Raw genomic sequence first — 14,306 nt, 5'->3', positions numbered from 1 at the left:
CATGTATGTATGTCTCCCCACCCCCTCAAAATGAGAATCATTGCACATCACGTGTAAGCATTTTGTTCATGCTATTAGTAGGTGTAGCTTATGTAATTATATATATGTAAGTATGTATATAAGTGTATGTGTTGGGGGTGAAGACACGTGCCTAGCCACTCGTGTATTGCTACACTGATAGTACTCGCACCTACACACTATAGGTGGCGAGTGCCCATCACTATCACTTTATTCTTTATTTTTTAGTGACATTTGAATAAAGGAAAGGACAGTCACACATTGTGACTATTGGAGTTCCCACATCTTGAGTCTCTCTCTCTTACTCTCTTGCTCCATCTACCATAGCTCACACCTCTCTTGCTTCCACTTGCTCGTGCTTCCACTTGGGCTTCTCTCTTCAACTAGTATCTGAGATTTCTTCTCTGTGAGCTCAAGCTCAATCTAGCATTGCTTCAGCTCTCATTCGAGTTACCTATAGCAAGGTTTCACCATTGGCACCCATAGCTCCACATCTTGAGGTTCATATTGAGCTCTCATTTCTCTAGGAATTCTCAAGACCTATTGGGGCTATCTCAAGGTATTCTCAAGCCTACATTGAACTTATTTCAATGATTATTTAGCTCAATATTCACGGCTGAAAATACAATTTTTTTTTTCAACTGTGGCCATTTTCAAGAACTTGTGCTTGCTTGACCATTATTGGACAAAGGCTTTGGCATTGTTTACCACTCCTCTTGGCATTGACCATTAACATTGAGCATTGGTTTTGAGTCATTGAGCTTCAGCTATTAACTATGCAAACAGGGTAGCATAATGTCATAAAACAGGGACAACCATATCTTTAATTTTTGGAGCTCGTATATGCTTCCTAGGATGCACGTATACTTGGGGAATCATATTTCATTGGTTTGAGATATTATTGGAGTGATTTGAGCACTCTTTTAGCTCAATTTTCTCATAGATATCACTGTTGTCATAACATGGTTGAATGCTATTTTTCTAGGAAATCTCATGCTCTTGGCTTATGTGATGCTCCCGAGATGCTCATTTGCTGTTGGACACTTGGGCAATGTTTGGCCAATGTATTGGAATTCTTTTGGATTGATTGAGTCCATCTTTGGCTCAATTTTATTGTCCTTTTTATTGCTATAATAAGCAGGACTAAATGCTATTTTATTAATGAAAGCATATGTCTAGTGTTTGTTGATGCTTCTCTGCTACTTGGGATGATACATTGATGTCTATGGTTGATGCCACATGCTTCCGAGAATGCTTTTGGGCTTCAATTGAGCTCACTTTTGCTTAGTCTTAGCTGTCATTTTACTACTGTACATACATTGGATAGCAAGCTTTTAGCAGGGATAGTCTATATCTAATGCTCTTTCATGCTATTCGGGCATTCTATCAGAGGTATTGGTACATGACATTGAAGCTCTATGCTTGGTTATGCTATTGAACGCATTTGAGCTTTGATTTGAGCTTAGGACATTTGACATTGATTTTCAATTACTTCATTGGATGCTTCAGAGGTCTATGACCTTATGGGCTTGAAGCTTTTATTGGGGATTTGAGCTTTCTTTACTCATTTGGCATCCGACTTTTGTTCTAGTGGGAGCCGCTTACTTGACACTTGGATGTTACATTGAGCTTTGGATTTTATTTACAATCGAGCTTGAGCTACTTCAACTTCTTCTCGTATGCTCCAAGTTGTTTTGTATCAGTGATTGCCCTTGTTTGACATTGATTTATTATTGCTATAGCTCACTTTTAGCATGCTGTAATTGCAAAATGTTGTATTATTTATGAGAGCAACCCCCTTCATGAGATGCTATTTTGGTCATAGCTTGTGGATAGCTCATTATTTGGTCCATACCTCTTGTTCTCAGCTTATTTTGATAGTGGTTTTCGGGCTGTTTGCAAGTATTACCACAACATGTTTGGTTTGTAATGTGCCTCTTTTTCCTATAATATGGCTGGTCATTCAAATGATAGTGACATCTTCATTGAAAAGTTGGATGGCAACAATTATTGCTATTGGAAGACCCAAATTTGGTAGTTTTGGTATAGAAATCTTAGATTAGCTCTATCAAATGCAAGAGCATTAAGCTTGAGAGTCAAGATTAGGATTTATGGGATGACTTAGATGAGCTTTGCAAGACCACAATTATCCTATCCTTCAACAAGTAGGTTTATTATAATGTTGTCACAGATAGAAATCTACATGGGATCTTTGGGAGAAAATCTGTAATCTCTATGATAAGCAGAGCCCTACTTCTTAGATGTATTGGCTAAAGCAGCTCATGGACCTTCGTATGAAAGTACTAAAGTTTCTCAGCATTTGCGTGAGTTTCATGCTATCCTTGGCCAACTATCATCGCAAGCTATTGACATTAAGGACAATTTTCCATCTTTGTTTTTGTTGGTCACACTGCCTGAGTGTGCAAATATGTTTGAGAATGGACTAAAATTATGTGATGTAGAGGGTGCACTCTTGATAGAGGAGATAAATAGGAAGAATGGAGTTGCTTCTTGCACTTCTTATGCTTTGACTGTTTGGGGTTGCCATGATGGCAAGAGAGCAGGAATGAATGCTGTGGTAGAGACTTCTAGAAGTCTCATTCCGAGTCCCATGGATAGTCTCGTAAAAAGTCCTATGGACATAAGTTCGATTTAACATGCCATCATTGTGGGAAAGTAGGACATATTAGGTTGCATTGCCATAAAATGCGCAATGATAAGCACAAGGAAAAGGGCTAAGGAAAAGTGCAAGACAAGTCTGATGATCGCAACATTGTCCTTGCTAAGTCCAATGTTAAAATTGAAGAGATCAATGTAGTGCAACAACCTGACTCTGATTATGATTACATACTTATAACTTTTTTTTTGGATGAGTCATAGTTACTAATGTCATAGTTACCAAGAACTAATGCTTCCTTTCATGTGACCCCTCATAGAGAGTGGTTCTACTTCTATCACAATATGACTAGATCTATCCATTTAGGAAATTGTAGATAGTTGGTATTGGTGATATCTAGCTGTAGTTCTTGGTTCAAGCAATATGTTTACTTTGCATAATGTTTGACATGTACCGAATATCACAAAGAGTCTTATCTCTACTAGCACACTAGGATGACGAGGATTACTTTGTTTCCTTTGGGAAATCTTCTTAGAAGATCACCCATGGGAACCTTATTCTAGCACATGGTGCCAAGTTTAGCACTTTCTATCCCTTGGTTGTATTTGGATCCATAGATCATGTTTTGTCTGTAGCTACACTTCCACATGTATCTCTTTGGCATTGTCACCTTGGACACATGTTCTTAAAAGAAATGAAAATGCTTACTCGTTTGTAGTATCTTTCATCCCTTGACTATAAGTGTTTTGAGTCATGTGATCATTGTTTGTATGGCAAGTAGACATGTAGTACACATAAGAAGTTTGGCACTCTATGCATGGGTGAGCCTTTGACTCTTGTTCATTCTAATGACTGTGGACTTATGCCTTGTCAATTGTTAGGAGGTGCAAAGTACTTTGTCACATTCACTGATGATTACTTACGTAAGGTCTAGGCACATCCCATAAAGATGAAATATGATGTTTTGGCTATCTTTGAGTGTTGGCTTGCATTGATTGAGAACAAGTTTGGGTATAGGTTGAAATGCCTACAATCAGATAATGGAGGTAAGTACGTCTCTCAAAACTTTGAGTAGTTTTGCAATGAGAGGGATATTAAGCATCAATTGACTACCCCGTACACCCCACCCTAGAATGATATGGCTGAGTGCATGAAAAAGATAATACAAGAAAGGGTCTGTAGTATGCTTAGCTAGGTATGCTTATCACAACAATTTTGGGCTAAGGTAGTGACTGTTGTGTACACTTGATAATTTAATCTCCTTATAGTAATATTAACTTTCAGGTTGTAGAGGAGGTGTGGTCTGGAAAACCTCCCTCTTATGCTCAATTGCATGTCTTTGGTTGTGAGGCTTTCTGCCATGTACCCAAGGACAAGCGCACAAAGTTGGATCCTAAGTTCGTGAAATATATATTTATTGGTTATGGGGATGCAGATGAGATGGTATATCGCCTATGGGATCCACATGCTCGGAAAGTCATCCATAGCCATGATGTAGTTTTCCATGAGGAAAAGATGTATAAGTAGCATGAGCAGATAGTCGAGATACGTAGGGTTATATTTCAAGAGCAGCCTCTTGCTCACATAAAGCTAACTACATACCTTACAGCAACTATCTAATGCTCCAGTGGTCCATGACCATTATGTTTAATAGAATATGTAGGCTCCTCAGCCTTGCCTTGAGATACTCTGCTAGAGCCAGATGTCCTCCTGAGTGGTTTGAGCCCTCTATTGAGATTATGTGATGTGACAGATGCATGTGAGTCTCTCACTATGATGAGGCCATGTGGTGTGGTGATAGTCACTCTTGGGAGAGAGCCATGCAGTCAGAGTTCGACTCTTTATAAAAAAATCATATGTGGGAGTTGGTTCCTTTACTTGGTGGAAAGTGTGCATTGCCATGCAAGTGGATGTACAAGTTGAAGAGCACCCCTAGATGCCCCAAGCCTATCTATAAGGCCAAATTGGTTACTAAGAGATTTAAACAAGAGCATGGTATTGACTTGGAGGAAGTCTTTTCTCTTATAGTCAAGATGACTATGCTATGCCTGGTGCTAGCATTGGTTGCTCAATTAGATCTAGAGCTTTATCAAATGGAAGTTAAGATGACTTTCTTACATGGGGACTTTCATGAGGAGATTTATATGCAACAGCCTAAGGGGCTTTAAGAAAAAAGGCACGGAACACCTAGTGTGCCAATTGAGAAAGAGGCTTTATGGCCTTGCGCAGGCACCTAGGGAATGGTACCACAAGTTTGATGCTTTTATGCATTCATAGGGCTATACAAGTAGTGATATGATCCATGTTTGTATAAAAGAAGGCTTGTGATGGTAGCCTTTTGATTTTGGCACTCTATGTGAATGACATGTTGATTTGCTAGGAGAGCTCCTGATGAGCTAGATGCTCTGAAAAGTCAGCTTAAGAAGAGCTTTGAGATGAAAGACATGGGATATATCTTACATATTATTGGGATATGCATTATGCGTGACCACTCTCAAGGGCTCCTATACTTGTCACAGAAGGAGTATGTCTAAAAGGTCCTTCAGCGGTTTCATATACAGGATGTTAAGCATATTGGTTGTCCTTTGCCTTCTCATGTGAAGGTGAGCCTAGCCGATTGTTCACAAACTAATGAGCAGAAGATGGCCAAGATCCCTTATGCATCCACAGTGAGCAATTTAATGTATGTCATGATAGCCACTTATCCTAACATAGCTTTTGTAGTGGAAGTTGTGGCATGCTATATGGCTACACCTAGTAGGTGGCATTAGAATGTTGTCAAGGGTAGCATGAGAGGTACCTGGAAGGGCACATCAAATATGTCCATATATCATGGTCACCAAGATATAGAGGTCGTGGGGTACATTGACTCTGATTATGTAGCACATGGAGATAGTAGGAAATCCATCTTTGGCTATGTGTTTACCTTTGTTGGGAGTGCTATTTCTTAGACGTCTAGGGTGAAAAAATGCACATCCCTCTCTACTCCAAAGACCGAGTATGTTGTAACCACTGAGGCTTGTAAGAAGGCTCTTTGGTTAGGCCATCTGGTGGAGACCTTAGTACGACTGACTATAAATTCTATAAATTCTATAAATTCTATAAATTACACTTGGATTCTATAAATTCTATCCAATTAGCTAAGAATTTGGTCTTCCATGCGAAGACAAAGCACATTGAGGTGTGGTACCACTTTATCAGAGATGACATTTTTTAGGATAAAGTGGTACTGCACATTGAGGTGCAGTACCACTTTATCAGAGAGGTCATTTTTGTAATGTTCCCATTACTTAGTTTATTTTAATGTATGTATACATTTCAAAGAAAATTAATTTATGTTGCATATTTAAAAAAAAACTAGCTCTAATTATGAAACTGACTCTCATTATGAAGATAATTGTTATTATTAATGAAGTATTATATGCCAGTTCATGGAAGAAAGAATTGGGAGACCCTCCCAAGACTAGCTTATTAAAACTATGTTTGTAGTATAGAACAACAAAAAGAACTAGCCTAGTGGATAGTCACTTGGCAGTTAAGTGCAGTTGGGTGATGACACTGTCGGGATGGGTGACCTCCCTAAAAGATTTTTCTACAAGCTAGTGGGAGCTTCTTGCGCGTAGTCAACAGCACCAATGAAGCCTTCTTAGCCCATTGCCAAGTATGCCAAGGCCAAGATGCCAAGGTCTATGCCTTGGTTGCCGCCTTAGTCATCACCTTAATCGTAAGCCTTTGAGTGACGGCCATCCAACAACGCGCCATGTGGTGCTCACTCATAGATTCATAAATTTTTACCTTCGTGTTACAAAAATGGAGTTCCCTTTCTGACATCATCAATGATGTCATCAAAAGAAGCGCTAAAAAGCAAGTGTTCTCTCTTTTACTCCTTGCAAAACTATAAATTGAGGGCTTGGGGATGACCAAGGAGGGGAACAAGAGCAATCTTGACGAGGACAAGACGTTGATCGAGAAGGAGGAGACTCTATTTTGCGAGACGAAGAGACATCATTCCATTCAACCCAAGGAAGGGGATACGTTGAAGGTCTTTCATCCTCTTCTACTCTAATCCGAGAAGAGAAGACACTGAAGAACTTTATCATTTTCTATCAATCCATTTAGAAGTCATACCTCTACTCTTGTCCCTATTCCATCTACTAGAGAGAGAGAAGTATTGCTCTCCACGAGGCAAGAAGAACCACTCGCAAGGCCTACATCATTGAATCCTGCAATAACCATCATCAGCATGGAGAGTCTTACACCCTTGCAAAGTGGTATTACTATCGTGTTCTTCTTTTTCTACGAATCATATTTCCGTCATGGCCTCGAAGAAAAAGAATTTAAAAGGGAAAGTCATGAATGACCCTATTAATGTGGAAGCAACAGTTGGATTTGTGAGCATGTGAGTCACTAACAGAGTCACACGCGTGGATAACAACCCTTTACCAATTTCGATACCACAAGTTTTTTCTAAAATATTTATATCCACATTCAATGGAAATAAGAAGTCTCTTAAGAAATACTACGATCTTAGAGTATTCACTTTGTAATTTATTAGAACATCTTATAGGCTAGAAACTGTTAGGAAAACTATGAAATTCTAGAATTCAAGAAAAATCATGAGGAATTTTTCAAGACGGGCTTATTAAGAACAAGCCTCGAAGAAATTAGTCAAGGATATAGTTTAATCTAGAAGCTTTGATAGAATATTTTAAGACCGAAAATATCTCTGAGTTGAAGAAACGGATTTAAGGCCAAGAAACTTGGTTACAAGAGTGTCATTATAAACCTTAAACTGAGAGGTTAGAGACCCCAAAATCTAGATACCCTAGGGGAATAGCTCACTGTGTGAATTTCAAAGGTCAATTGCAATGAGATTAATCATCACTTAATAGTTGCATGAGTGTTTGAAGTCATAATTGCTTGAAGACATCAATCTTGTTTGTGATTTTCTAGATTAGATTCTATTTTGAATTAAGTATTGGAACATATATAAATTGAGGAGACCTGTACCTCCCCCAAGGATAGGTGATGAATCCCCATACCAAGAGGGGATGTTTTTACCGCTGCGAAAGCATGGACCAACTCCGATGGTGAGAGGTCTCCCAGCAAGGATCATATTAAGTAGGAGGTGATTAAGGTGCCAAGGGGGCTTTTGCAAGGAAATCCTTTACGCAGCTAAGAACTACTTGGTCCCCTGTATGGTCCAAGTTTTACTTGGGACACCTAAAAACATTAGCTATATGGATTTGATCTTGGTGACGTACAAATGCGCCGAATGAGGCAGCACGTGAAATTGTAAATTTTCTCATGTATGGGCGGGATAACACAAATTATGGAACATAATCAAGTGAAATTGTTTTATTCCAATTGTATGTCCGTGAGTAAATTACGCAAACGAACTGTGCATAAAAGGATTCTTTTTAATTAATGAAGTTGTTTTTATATGTTTCACGTAATGTAGTAGGTAATCAAATAACTAATAACTTTCATAAAGGGAAGCATGTGGATGGATTCCCGACGAATCTAGCCCTATGACAGGGTGGTCCTGGTTAGCCGAGAGGTTTTCCCAAAAACAAACGCTAGGAAGAAACTCTAGGAAGGGTTTATTTGCTGACTTACCTAGGGTTTGGTCTCAAAACCCGAACTGTAAATTATCTTAGGGGAAGGTACGGCGGCTGTGCTAGAGCACTATGAGGGATTTCAATTTTATAAATCCTTAGTTTGCTACTTGAAAAAAGCGTTGTACTCCATGGACCAAGGGCAATGGCAGTCGCTCCTTCTGAACAAGAAGCCTCTCGAAGGACACATTCGGATGTGAGCTAGTTGTTGATAGGTGATTGTTAGGTCAATTAGGAACCTTCAGGTCGGTCCTTTGTGGGTAACGATAGGATGTTTCCCTTGCGGGATAGACTTAGGGTTATAAAGCCAGACAAAATCAGATCATTCTAGTTAGAGTACAGATGGCGACGATTGGAAGATAAACTCTGGGCAACTACTAAAACGTTACTTACCACATAATAAAGGCGGTTATGTTACAATTTTTGAGAATAAAGTGGTACCACACATTGAGGTGCGATACCACTTTATCAGAGAGGTCATTAAGGGCATGTGTCTTGACTTTGTCAAGATCTCGACTAACCAAAATCTTATAGATCTACTCATGAAAAGTCTCTCGATAGAATGTTTTTTCTTCCTTAGAAAGTTGATGAGCATTGGATGAGATGACCTCTATTCCTCATCCTGTGGTACTCTATGTACACATTGTACTTTGTCATTTTTTCTTGTTCCCTCTTTAAGACACATTCGCCTTTAAGTGGAAGGTTGCTAGGGATAAAGATGCATGTATCTAGCCACTCGTGTATTACTACATTGACAGTACTCATACTTACACATTGCAAGCGATGGGCGTCCATCACAGTCACTTCATTCGTTATTCTTTTAGTGACATTTAAATAAAGAAAATGCCAGTCACACATTATGACTGTTAGAGTTCCCACATCTTGAGTTTCTCTCTCTCTCTCTCTCTCTCTCTCTCTCTCTCTCTCTCTCTCTCTCTCCATCCACCATAACTCACACCTCTCTTGCTTCCGCTCACTCGTGCTTCCACTTGGGCTTCTCCCTTCAGTATGTGTATAAACATGTGTAAAGCTATGTTCTTAAACACAAATAAATATGCATAATGTATAAGCTTTGCGGTCTCTCATGGTAGACTTCTTTGTGAATCAACAATCCATGAACCCTCTTGCCACATGAAACATGCATTAGGAAGCAAAGTGTCCTAGTACTTCTACTTATATTGGTGCTTCAATCCCAGTATGAAGCATTGAAATAACACTAACGTAAAATACCAAGAGATCTAAGAGCGTGGTGCCTAGTTAGCATTACAAGTACTAGTACGTACTAGTACTAATATATAAAGCATTGAAATAACACTAACGTAAAATGCCAAGAGATCTAGGAGCGTGGCGCCTAGTTAGCATTACAAGTACTACTACGTACTAGTACTAGTACTACTAGTACTACTACTACCACTAGTCAGCTCGGACAAGCTCAAGTAAGTCCTTCCATGGCTCTTCTTTAACCTTACATTTTTTCTTTCATCTTAATTTAATAGCATCGACTATCTAAATGCGAGATCCCTAAGTCAAAGCTTTACATGGGTGACAACCCAGCTCTCTCGAGCCTCCGTTGCATTTTTTGGCACGTAGAATTTGTTAAAGGAAAACAGCTAGAAAAGTTCTATGCTCTTTTACAAAAAGAATCTTAATAATCTCTTTGTTTTTAATCTCAAGAAATTCTTTGGCTCGTTTCTCCTCTCTCGGTGTCTCTGCCGATCTGTGTTAGTACGCGTCGCGAGATCTTATTTCATAGACTCGCTCTCTCGAGCGCGATGCACTATATGCAGGAATAATCTAGCGTAGCGTCCCGGAAAGCTGGAGACATTTTGGCGTCTATGTGGAGCTGTGCGTTACCCGGTTTTCGATTGATCCAAGCTTACAGATTTTGCCGCCCAACAGGCCCTTTCCTTGTATATAAGTCCATAAAATCCATAAATTTATGGTGGTTCTTCTTCACATCCGTTTTCTGCGAATTTTCAGGGCAGAATTCTGCTCGCCCGTACACGGGCTTGTGCTTAGCAAGGAAGAGGGATGCCTCTGTGGGTGGTATAGCAAAGGGTCTGCAGGACCGATTCTGCAGGCTGCCGTGATGAGCCCTCCCCTTTCGCTTTGTGAAAACACAAAACACACACACCCCGCCATCTGCCCTTCCCTTCCCTCTCTCTCTCTCTGTGTCTGTGGCCCACTGCGTGCATTGTCATAAAGGAACACAACGCACAGCCCCTGTTTCAAAGTCCCGAGTCCACAGCAGACCGGTCACCAGAGCTCTCTCCTTTTTTCTCCTCTTTGGAGAGAGTCCGGGCCCGGGCTCTTAATTCCCTTCTCTAAAATTTCAAACATTTCCTTCTCCAGTGATCGAGTAGTAGCAGCAGTAGGCTTGACCGTTGCAGCAGGGCTGATGATGTGCCATTGGATCCTACACTGTTGCGTGCCGCTGTGTCATTGTTTGGAGTGATCTGGATTCTGAACTTGGATTCATCCAACCCCCTAAACCATCGACCGCGCTTCTCTCTCCAGCAAGCAAAAGCCGCTGCTTTCCTTCCCTATCACTTTAGCTCTTATGACAGTTGCGGGCTTCTCGTCCTCACACTCAACCCAGCGCTCATCCAGGGCGCTTACACATGTCCCCCCCGCTGGGAAAGGACGTCCATGGCCGCTTCTTGTCCGGCAGGCTCCACATCGGCCTTTCAAAGCTGGCTTGAAGCATGGAAGGAGTGGCAGTTCACTATTCTCATGATAGTTACCATGAGCCTGCAGTCATGCTTAGTTTTAGCGGGTTTTTTCAGAAAGCGCACCTCTAACCCGCTCCTACACTCCGCAGTCTGGGTCTCCTTCATAGGCCTCGACGCGATGGCGGCCTATGGCATCGGCCTCATGCTTGGCGCGCGCTGCGACACAGTGTTCTCCCTGTGGGCACCCCTCTTGCTCTTTCATCTCGGGGCTGCCGACTCTATCAGCGCTTACTCTGCCGCTGACAACGAGCTATGGCAGCGCCATGGGTTCAAGATGACCTTGGAACTGATCGGCGCAGGGTACATTCTCAGCAGGGCAGGCAACTGCGGCAAGTTCCTGGCGAGCGGTGTGATGTTGTTTATGGTAGGTGCCTTCAAGTATTGCGAGAGGGTGTACGCTCTGTGGTCGGGCAGCACAGCGCAGGTTGTGAAATCTGCTCGTCCCATTTACAAATTCATGGCATTGGACCCTCACCATCATCATCGTCGTCGTGAGGAGCAGGGGCCGGACGATGACAGTACCACGCTAGCACTTCCCAATGCACTTATTGTTTCAGGGGAGGACAGCTGGTACAGTGCACATCGAAAAAGCAGAAGTATTCTATCGGTGCGTGGCTACTGGAGCAGCATCAACTCCGTGGTGACATATCAGGATGTGGTCAAGTGTAAGGAGTTGAAACGAGCGTGCCGTTCTATCAATGAGGTCTGCCTGGCTCACGCCCTGTTCAAAATCTACCGCAGGCGCTTGACAAATCTGAGCATCCATCACAAGGACGACGACCATGAGAAGGTTAGAAAGGTCTTCTTCCCGAGCGGGGAGCTGGTGACGCCGTTGAAGATAATTAAGGTGATCGACATGGAGCTAAGCTTCATATTCGATGGCGTGTTCACAAAAGCTGCTGCTGGCAGGGTATTCCAAGGGTTCGGCGCGGCAACCCGATTGCTGAGCCTGTTCTTCCTCTTCGTGTCGACGGTGAATCTGGCTGCTGCGGGAGCCGGCGGCATAAGCTGCGAGCAGGGGTCGACCGCTTTCGTCCACCTGGCGGGAACCATGACGCTTCTCCTGGTCACGGTGGCTCTGCTGCTGGAAGGCCTGCAGCTCTACAAGATGGTGCGCTCCAACTGGACCCGGGTGTGGCTGGCCTGCACGTACATCACGGAGAAGCGTCGCGTGGCGGACACCATGGAGCACCACTACTGGAACAACTTCCACAGGTTCAACGTCAGGGCTCTGTTGGGGGCCTTCCGCTACGTCGGCAATCCCAGAAAGGCGCACTGGCATCAGAGAATCGGGCAGCGGTCCATCTTGGTGGACAGCTTGAAATCCCTGTGCTGGCATTACCTGAAGCTCCTCGACTTCGAGCACGTCCGAAGCACATGGGAGGAGCGTGAGATTATTGTAAACATGGTGGACGTGGACGCCAGCAACGTGCACTACTATCTGATCGAGAGAGTGGCGCACAAGTTCGCCGATGTGACGCCGGGCAACCTGGCGTACCGGCGGGAGCAGATAACGCGGCGCATGGGCTTCCCCTTCGATATGGATGATGATACGCGTCGCCTTATTCCCGAGGTTTCGCCGGCCCACGACTCTGGCCTGGAGGAGGCTGTTCTCCACTGGCATGTGGCCACCAGCGTCTGCGAGATGGACCTGCTGGACAGCACGGAGGCCCTCGACAGGCATAGCGACCCGGTGAAGATGAGCATAGCCTTGTCCAGGTACTGCCTGCATCTTCTCGTGGCTCATCCCGACCTGACGCCCGGCGATCCAGACCATTTCCAACCCCTCTACGCTCGCGCCAGGCAGCAATTAACGGCCATCTTCCTGCGGCACGGCACTACCACGCCGCTCAAAGATTACAGGCCCCGTGACGCCGCCCCTGATCCCCCGGCCACTGCTACAGATCTAGAGGCAGCAGCGAGTACTAGCAGTAGTAGCAGCGTCGTCGACGCTGGGATCCGGCTTGGCCGCGCTCTCATCGACAACTGGCCGATGGAGGAGCGGTGGAGCAGATTGGCAGAGATATGGGTCGACATCCTTATCTACATAGCAGCCGCAGAGAACGCGCATCCCCACACACAGCAGTTGGCCAAAGGTGGGCAGCTGCTCACGCATCTCTGGGTTCTGCTGGGGCATCTGGGATTCGGACACAAGTCCTGGATTGCAAGGCCACACCGATCAGGCAGCGGCGCTTAGAAATTGCCCCCTTTCCCCTCTCATTCTTAAAAAGCTTATGTTATCTCGGATCAGCCTCAGATCGAGATTGCAGGCCCCGCACCCACCTGCCACCACACACATCAACGTCCTTACAACCACCCTCGAACTTGAAGACGAGGATGGCAGGTGTCTGTGGAGGTCCGTGAGAGCTCAATTCAAGGGTGAAATCCCGACGGGGCCTCCGTTCTGTTGGCCCCAATATTTTTCCTCCTCTTTTGGAGCATCGCTGTAGAACCCCCCCGCCCCTTTTCCCATTGCTTTTAAGGCAATGCTAATGAGAAACAATTTTGGGCAGGCGATACAAAAACCTTCCTTCCACTTAATTTTGGAAGGATTTTCCAATTACATTACCTTTGTATTCGTTATTAGTTTTATAGCTGTGTTCTTTTTGGTAAATCTCGGAATTTTATATGATGTTTTCTAAATCTCGGATTAATACGCAGGCTACGTTACATTAAACTGGATTTTTCCTGTGAATTGGCAATGTTAAGACCACACATTATATTTCACAATTAATGTGCACTCTTGCCATTGTTATGTATTTGACATGTAATTGATTTTTATTGGATTCGGTTATGGATTTCATTATTTTTTAAATAATACGAATGTATACTATAATAATGAAAGGAAATAATCCCTAGAATGCCAACAAAATGATAGTTTCCGGGGCATGCCTAAGATTGCGTCAAGAGCTTATAAAACACTTTATAAGCCCTATCCTTCCTATCGAAGGAAATTGAGAGCCAACAAAACTTCACGTTTAAAAGAAGGCCATTTGTTGAGTGCAAGTACACAAAGCTTGACCCTTCTAGAAATATGTTCCTTTTTGCATCGCTAAACTGGCCTACAACCAAAATAATTAGCAACTTCAACCCAAGTTCACGGTAATAGCTAATGGGAAACCTCTATGGCACTATGGAGGAGTCAAAGACTTTAGCAAGTGAACGTGAGAGTTTCACATTGCTCTAGTGGACTACTACAAGAAATGGCACCCCATGACTATGAGAAGGATGTGGGTGAGAAGAGCCAGAAGGGTTAGGTTACTATGGGCATTACTCCCTTGCGTGAAGTTTGCAAAAAAGGAGGTTGAGATACTTTTTTTC

The 14,306-nt window shown here is 43.1% G+C and overlaps 1 protein-coding gene across 1 annotated transcript; it reads left to right on the top strand.

Moving 5' to 3' along the window:
• Window positions 1-9,955: 9,955 nt before the first annotated feature.
• On the top strand, window positions 9,956-13,602 carry LOC148029548 (uncharacterized). Its single transcript, XM_087688406.1, has one exon. It carries the CDS (start codon window positions 10,903-10,905, stop codon window positions 13,180-13,182), a length of 2,280 nt encoding a protein of 759 aa, XP_087544532.1. The 5' UTR covers window positions 9,956-10,902; the 3' UTR covers window positions 13,183-13,602.
• The last annotated feature ends 704 nt before the right edge of the window (window positions 13,603-14,306 follow it).

Source organism: Lygodium microphyllum, chromosome 11, assembly GCF_053477565.2.
Source record: "Lygodium microphyllum isolate KBCC chromosome 11, Lygodium_microphyllum_v1.1.10, whole genome shotgun sequence".
NCBI lineage: Eukaryota > Viridiplantae > Streptophyta > Polypodiopsida > Schizaeales > Lygodiaceae > Lygodium > Lygodium microphyllum.
The sequence above is the reverse complement of the archived record's forward strand: the minus strand, read 5'-3'. Positions and strand labels throughout refer to the sequence as shown.